Genomic DNA, 8,413 nt, shown 5'->3' with positions numbered 1-8,413 from the left:
GGTTTTAGGTAAAAAATGAAACCAAGACCCTTTACTACTTCTTCTGTTTAAGTTGTTATGAGGGCTCCCTATGTCTTGATTAGAGGCCTATAACACCTAAGGCCTTACTGTAACAATGCTCATCCATGCTCCAGGCCATTCATGCACGCATCTGGTGGTGTTTAGTTGGGAGCCAACAAGATGAGGCTGGGTCAGTCTCTTGCTCAGCCTTCAAAGAGGCTGTGGCACTTTCCTGCCAGCCTCATTGATAACTTCTGACTCACCCCTTTTGGGGTTGAGACACCAGGCTCAGGAGCACAGAGTTCTGAAAAACCTTGAGAATTTCAGCTACCCTGGTGGTCCTGTGTTTTATGAACCTACTCTAACCCACTCAAGTCTAGTTCCCCCATACATTGCAGGTGTGTGATTGAGGTGGGACTCTTGGTATGGAGCTTAAGAAGTGGCGCTGGGGATGTACCAGCTGAGAGTGTTCAGGCCTCAAGTCTGTGGAGCAGGATGCTGTGCTGCCAACTCTTTCTTTTTTTCTTGAGATGGAACCTCACTCTGTTGCCCAGGCTGGAGTGCAGTGGCATGATCTCGGCTCACTGCAATCTCTGCCTCCCAGGTTTAAGTGATTCCCCTGCCTCAGCTTAACGAGTAGCTGGGATTACAGGTGCCCGCCACCATGCCCAGTTAATTTTTGTATTTTCAGTAGAGACGGGGTTTTACCATGTTGGCCAGGCTGGTCTCAAACTCCTGATCTTAAGTGATCCGCCTACCTTGGCCTCCCAAAGTGCTGGGATTATAGGCGTGAGCCACCTCGCACACCCCCGACTCCCTTCTAGGGCATGTTTTAACCAGGTGTTCTGGTCAGTTGGTCGAGAGACAGGCCAAGTCAACCCTCATGATGAATATTCAACAAGTCCTCCATAGGGTGCCCAGCACGGATCGGACACCTTGGAAAGACAGTGGGCATACCATGCACTCATAAATGCCCCAGGCAGCAAGAGACACCCAAGTGCCACTGAATTCCTCAAATACAAATGTGACTTTTAAACTTTTTTTTTGTTTTTAAATCCAGGATCAAGACCACAATTTATTATGTAAGACATGGGGTGAAGAATGATCAAGAAAAGTTATGGCTGTGAGTGACATGGAATTAGATGAAAAGGCTCAAGTTTGCTGAAGAGTTTAAATTTGGCTTTTGCTCTTGGAAACGTCAAAATAATCATAAGAAGCACTTGTGCCTTACAGAGCAAATAATCCACAGAGTGTCATTTTCATTTTGCAAACAGGGTCACAACAGCAGTCAAATAGAAGCCTAAACACCCAGAGAGTTAACATACAGATTCGATAAGGTATAACAAGGGATTGAGCATGCTGGTGGGTTTTTAAGTCAGATCCACATTGAACCCTGTGACCTACTGGAGGTTATAAGTGGAACCCGGGGAAAGCAGCTTTTCCATACAAAACAACAACAACACAACGACAACAAAGAAAACCAGACTCTGCTGGATGTCTATAATACTCATTTGCAGTAAGGCTTTCAAGATACAGGAATTTTTATAGCATTTGTATTTTAAGGATTTAGGGCAAATACATTTTTTTTTTTCTACTTGATAAAAAGAAAATTAGTACTTAAAAGGTTCAAAAATATATTGATTGAGTTATTTTTTTTACATAAATAAATTATATTGATTTTTAGGATTTAACAGCTGAAAAAACCCTTTCTGCTTCCACTGGAGGCAAAACTGAACAAAATGTTAGTTAAATAGAGAGAGCAGCATTTCTAAGAAATCTGTGGTCAGCATTATAGACCATCTATGCTACAAGGATGTCATTAAATAGGATTTGTTCAATTACTGGATTCTTCTGTGATTGGTTATAGAATTTCTGGTTTATATCAGATTCATAAAACTGGGACTCCACTTTTTGAAGATACATCTGATTGACATTTTCAATCATGATTTAACAGACTTCTTTGAGATGCTCATTTTAACATTTACATAATTTATAATCCCAAATGTATAAAAGACAATGACAAAAGCATCATAAATAAATAATGCAAAATGAAATAGTTATGTCAAACTTTTGGACCTTCTGATAAATTAGCAAAACTGTAACAGAAAAAGTAAAAAATACAGTAAATTGTGACAACGAAAAGTGAAACTGGTACTAGTAACACTTGCAACATTTCCAAGGGTCCTGCGCAGCCCTGCGCCCCCAGAGTACTGAACCATGAGCTTACTTCAAGTCTTAGAGTGTGAACTACCTGTGAAGAGTGAGACCATTAGAAGGGACGTTAACACGAAGGCGAAAGGACATGGGGAAGTGCTGCTTAGGCAGGTTCTTTCTCAGTTCCTAAACAAGGAGAAGCTGAGGAAGAGAAAATAATGTTGACTTGCAACATAGTTTCGATTAACTGATAATTTGGGATTTGGGTCCAACTGTAAGATACAAACAGAATGGAGAAATTAATGGAGAAGTAACTTTTCACAGCTGTATTATAAAGGATGGCACACATCTGACAGCCTCAGACATTCCTGATCAAAGGACCTACTAGCAAGTGTTTCAAAGTGTTGGGCAACTGTCTTGCAGGCTCCAGAAAGAGCCTTATTGGTGAAGGAAAGCCTCAAGTGAAAATCCATTCGGTCCTGGTGCTCTTTAAACACAGAGAGGCAAATTAATGGCTAAGAAATCTGTAAGCGAACCAGGTGGGAGCAGAGCGCCAGCTGTGTGTGTGTGAAGCAGCGTGGAGCTCTACGGACCGCGGGTCCTGGCCCCACCCCCGTCACCAGCAATAACTCATGGTGGGTAAAGCTTTTTTGCAGCAAGAGGCATCTTTTCACTAGGGAGAGGGATGTATAGAAAATAATGCCTAGTCAGTCAGTATTTCTTCTCGCTGCAGGTGTCTGAAAAACCATGAAGGGGGAAATTATATTACTACCAGTAAGGTTTTTGTTTTTTATAAAGAAATGAATATATGTATTTTCAACCATTAGTTATATGCTTCTGTCTATACTACTCACTTAAGAATCATGATAAAATAGGGAATTATTTTAACTCAAAAATATGCACCAGCACTTCCTTTTTCTGTGCTTTTTGGTTCCCTGTGACATTCCTCCTGTGCAACCCAGCTCATAGAAAAAGAGCTCCTCTTTGTCTCTGTTCTTCAGCCCTTCAATGGTAAATCCCTAGACAGCTTTCTTTTGCCATTTTTCCTCCTCGAGTGAGTGGGAAACTTGGAAGAGAAGGGGGTGGGCGCGTCACCAAGTACTGTATTAGCTATGATTGCTGGAATGAACGGGATGAACAGAATGCGAATTCTGTGCCTCCTAGACTAGGTAGACAACACTTATCTAATGAAGTGGTGAGACCCTGCAACTATTAACATCTGTTACCATAGTTCTCAGACAGGAAATCAGGTAGGTCATCTTACTTATGGAAACACAGGTTCTTATGGAGGTGAAGTGAGGGAAGTAACAAACCTTTATGGGATAAGAAACTTACAAGTCACAATAATTTCTTAAATGAAAAAAGTTCTAATTGGTGTCGTTGTTGGAGTCTTTGAGTGCCCCCTCCCCAGCCTGTGCCACATGTTCTCTCTCTGCAGGCAAAAGGGCACTGGGTTCGGCACAGTTCTCATCACTGCTGGGCTCCCTTTCGCAGCTGGGAGCAGGCTCTGGGTGGGAGTTGGGGTTGTCCCCCTTTGTCTTCTTCTTCTTCCTCTTTTGGCTCTCCAGGCCTACTATTTCTGAGTGTCTGGCCTGCTGCATGGCTGGCAGAGCCATGCCCATACCAGGGGAGAGGAACATGGACGGGTAAATGAGTCCAGGAGATACTCCGGGGATGAGAAATGGGTTAAAAGCCACAGGACTACTAGTAGTTATTGCAGGTTCAGACTGATCAGAAAATGGACCTGGACCAGGCTTATCCTCAGCTAAAGTGTCTGTTTTCACATCATGGCTACTCGGCTTGTCTCCCGCAGTCTTTTCAGTCACTGCCGTACCACTTTTCGTTGTGCTTGACAGAGACGCCGGAGCAGTGGAAGTGCAGGTGGTTGCCATGGGTGGACTGAGGAGTCCCCCAACACCAAACATCTGGGGCACAGCAGCCATGCCTGGCAGCATCATGGGCAGCATGCTCAGGGTACTTTTGACCTCTTCACCCGTTGGCATCGTGGCAAAGCCAGCTGGAAACCCCACCAGCCCGGTGAGGGGGATGCCTGGCATATTTCTCATGTTCTGAAGTCCTACCAGGTCCATCCCAGCAATCAGTCCATTCATGAACAGCGGCCCCATTCCAGAGGAAGAGTCTGCCACAATGGAAGGAGCCTTCAGGAGCTCGCTCCGAGGCCGCCTCCCCCTCCTGCGGGGGCCCGTATCTCGAAGAACAGGCTCACCCAGGGTGTGATTGAACTTGTTTTCTGGAAGAAACCCCTGGAAAAACAAAGAAACACAAAATGCTGAGGCAACAGGATGGCAGGTGGTCAGCTGAGGGTGACAACCAGGGCTCTGCACTGGCCTGGCCTGTCTCCAGCTGCACGAAGGGTTCCCAGGAAAAGGAGCACCTCCCGCCTACTTGTGCAGCTCTCCGGCCTGACTGTACCTGACAGGCTTCTCCCTCAGCAGCTGACAGCATTTTGTGGCATGGGCACAAGTAGGGCACCTGTCACTGCCCAGTGGTAATTCCAACATGCTGACTGGCAAAAGTGGCATCCAGCCTGTGAGAAGCTGGCAGAAGAGAGTGGGGGAGCTGGAGAAAGCACTAAAAGTGCCCTGGTTCTCGGTGAGACTATTGTGGCTGAGACCCCTTCACCAGATCCCAACGCTTGCCTTCCTCCTGACACAGGTTTTCACTGAAGCAACAAAGAATATGTAAGACAGGGTTTTGAAGCCAGACAGACCCGAGTTTAAATCCTGACGGCAACCTCCTAGCTGTGGGACTCAAGACATGTCAGTTAGCCTCTGAGTTTAAGTAAAAAAGGACAATGGCAGCTATCTTTAGAGTTGCTGAAAGTGACGGGTTTAACACATTACCTGATCCATAGGAAGCAGTGCTTGCTAATGGCACATTATTTATTTATTGTGTGTATGCCCCACCCCTCTCTGAATACAATGGGATGTGTACATGCTTGTTGAAGAAATGAAGGACTTCTTGAACATTGTTGGGGAAACTGCCACTAAAATAAGTCATGTTCTCCCTAAGGGAGACCATCTATTTTTTCTCTATTTGGAGGTTCGCTCTCCAATTTTCTTAATTAGCAGAGAGCTCTGCAGTAAAGCACTTCTGCTCCATGTGGACCACACTGTGACAGGACCAGGGCCCTGAACACGGGTGATCTGGCACCTGCACTGGACATTCCCATAACCCATCAGGACGGCTGAGCTGCACAGAATCACAGGGGAGGCAGATCGCTTCAGCAGCATCCGCGAGCGGGAGGCAGCACATGGAGAGGGAGGCGCAGGCTGCGGCCCGACACCCTTCTTCTTGAGAGTGGAGCTCAGGAGCTCTGCAGGGCAGAGAGGATGCAGCCAGGAACCTGGTCCCTGGAGCGTAAACAAACCACTGCAATTACAATGGATCTTTCTCTGAATTTATAATCCCTAGAGAGAGAGAATTTCTTCCCCACAGATGGGGAGCGATTTCTTTCAGGACTTAGTGCCGCAGGCCCTGCGCCCCTGGAGAACTGCATGCCTTTCTCTCTTTTGATTGCCCTCCACACCTCACTGCTATCAGCTAGTTTATCAAGTAGTACATGCCCATGGTATGAAAAAAGGTGAACTGTACTTGTGCAGTTGAGCAGTCTCAGAGTTTCCTCACACAGAGGAGGTGTACAGTGTGAGGACAAAGCCCTCCCCTGCTGGCACCTCCCTGACTGCCTGGGCATCTTCTTCTTACGGTTCCTGCTACAAAGGCAGTGCTGTTTTACCCCCTTCCCTTTGATTACAGCAATGGTGAAGCAACATGTTCACAGTGGCCTCAATGGATCTTGTCACACTGGATTCCACTGAGGTCAATGATCACCATCAAGGCTGGAATGTGGAGCCTACGGAGCAGCATGAGGCAGGAGAGCTCAACAGTGAGGGGTGAGGCCTCTGGGCTGCTGAGGCAACTCCTTGGGCTGCGCCTGCGGCCTTTCCAGGATTCTCCTTTGGAATACCTTCCCTTCCACTAGAGTCTGCAGAGTCGGGGGTGGTGATGTGACAAGCAGCAGCTGAGGCTCCATCAGCCCACAGCCTCCTTGCCTGTGGGAATCAGAGGCAGGGATCTGGCTGTACCTCTCAATGGGGCACACTCTTGGGGCGAGAAAGGAGGTGCGGGTCTCACCAAGAGACACCAGAATGACCGAAAAAACCCCACAGAACATAGAGAAAGAAGCCAGGGAAGCTGAGGATATCTCTGGGCTGAGACTTGCCACCAGGCCTGAGGGCAGTTAAGAAATCTATTTACAATCTGCCTAAGGGCACCTAGTTTTAACTTTAATTCGGCAGCCCTGGCATTTCCCATTTTTTTCACTGCCTCTCTTCTCCATAAACTATGAAAGAAGCAAATCCTTGGAAGACCCACCAGATTTTTATTTAAGGGGCAGCTGTAACCTTAGTTGGTGGCACTGGTTTCAGGTTCTCATGGGCTGTAAGGACACATGTGTGTGGTGGGCCCCAAATGAGCAGCAGCTGGACTGTGTTGGTTCCCACGGCAGTGGGCACTCAGCAGCGAGGGGAACGGCTGTCGGAGGCAGCAGGGAAGGTGGTGGTGATAAGAGGATGAGCAGCAGAAGAGTGCGAGACGCCATGAGGAAGCACTGATCATGTGTCAGGCACTGTACGGAGGGCTCCAGCAGCGTCTCAACCAATCAGTGAATCAGCCCTGTGGAGTCAGTACTATCATCATGCCTGTTTACAGAGAATTTACAGATTCATAGGTGTGTGAAAACGTGCATATCTGAATGTTTCTGAGTCCCCAGAAATATTTTTTGAACTCCTACACCTGTCCTTGAGTTTCCCAAGAATATATATAAAACCCCAGTTCATCATAGACAAAAAAACTTTATGATGGCAACTTTAAGAAAGTTCTTCTCAAAAAGCCTTGGTTTGCATCACAGGGCTGGAAGAAATCCCTGAAACTGTTATATTTAGTCCCCTTCATTTTCACAAGTGGGGGTGGGGGTGGGGGTGGGCAGGGTACAGTTGGTCAGGGACATAGCAGGTGAGAACACAGGCCCTGTGGTTCCCAGCCCAGGCCTCTTTCCACAGCACACCACACCCTCTCTTCTTCCCAGCATGACCTGCCACTTGCAATTTGCTAGGCTGGCAACTGCCCCTCTGGCTCTAGGGAGGATCACTGGGGAAGCAATTCCTGGCTGGTTCCTATTTCTAAAGAGAGACAGTAGGACTTGATGGATCGGGGCCAGGCTAAAAGGATAATTTCTCACCAGTCTGTCTTGAGCTCATCAATGCAAATCGCCTCATTCTGGGCCAGCCAGTCTGTCTACACAGCAGTCTCAGGCCCTTGCTGGCATGGCACCACAGCCCAGGGTGCTTCAGCCAGGGTAACCACAACTTGACCACACACCTTTCCGAGCCCTCTTCCTGCAGCCTACCCACAACCGAGAGGCAGAGAAAGATGCTGGGGAGTGTCTTTCCTGTACATCCACAAATGTGCCCTCATAACTCTCCAGCGAGAGGGGCATATTCCATCTCAGAACTCTTTCTGTTAGGAAGAAAACAAGCCCAGCACTAGATGAATGGTGCCTCCTTCTTATTTTCAAGGAATCTGGTATAAATCAGGTCTTCTTTAACATGCTTTGAGACCCTCCTCAGGGTATCTAGGACCAGTCTATGCCCCAAAGGACCTTTCGCCACCTTGGCCTTGGCCCAGTAAGTGCAAATAGCACTCTCAGGATATGGGATGTCAAAAGCATCCTTTCCCTGCCCTTGCTGAGAATCATGGGTGTAGAGAGAATGGTGGGTCCTTTCAGAAATGAGAACTTGCTTAAAAGGCACAAGCTGATCTTTCTTCCCCTCTAGATGTGGAGAATAGCAGCAGAAAGGCCCCGAGGATAAAGAGAACGCTCTTCATTTGCAGCAGAACAAGAGTGCTGGCAAAGGAAGTCAGCTTTAACCACGTCCTGTGGAGGAGTCACCCCAGCCACCAGCTGCTGCCCACCCCAGTCAGGTGCCCCTCCCAGCAGCGCGGCGACCACACACAGCGGCCAGGCGGGCTTTGGCAGTTCTCCCTCCCGGTAATTATACCCTGGGAGCAAACCTGCTTCCCCTTCCAGGAAAGGCCTGCGGAGGGGGCAAAGAGAACAAGGAAAAGGAGCTTCCTTATGTTCAAGCACACTGGAGGCAAATCTGCTTTCTATCTAATTGCACAGGCATCCAGCCCAAGAACATCCTCATCAATGCATGGTAGCATTACTCCAACTCTA

At 47.5% G+C, this 8,413-nt stretch overlaps 1 protein-coding gene across 1 annotated transcript in view; it reads right to left on the bottom strand.

The window, feature by feature from the left end:
• Positions 1–1,227: 1,227 nt before the first annotated feature.
• Positions 1,228–8,413, bottom strand: part of CHD6 (chromodomain helicase DNA binding protein 6) — a 214,427-nt gene continuing 207,241 nt past the window's right edge. Inside the window, exon 37 of the mRNA XM_025399445.1 lies at positions 1,228–4,418. Within this exon, the coding sequence (XP_025255230.1) occupies positions 3,522–4,418 (897 nt within the window). The 3' untranslated portion in view covers positions 1,228–3,521. The remainder of the gene's footprint in view (positions 4,419–8,413) is intronic.

The sequence above is a fragment of the Theropithecus gelada genome, chromosome 10 (genome assembly GCF_003255815.1).
Source record: "Theropithecus gelada isolate Dixy chromosome 10, Tgel_1.0, whole genome shotgun sequence".
In the NCBI taxonomy this organism is placed as follows: domain Eukaryota; kingdom Metazoa; phylum Chordata; class Mammalia; order Primates; family Cercopithecidae; genus Theropithecus; species Theropithecus gelada.
Note: the sequence above shows the minus strand (reverse complement) of the source record. Positions and strands in the feature narration are given on the sequence as shown.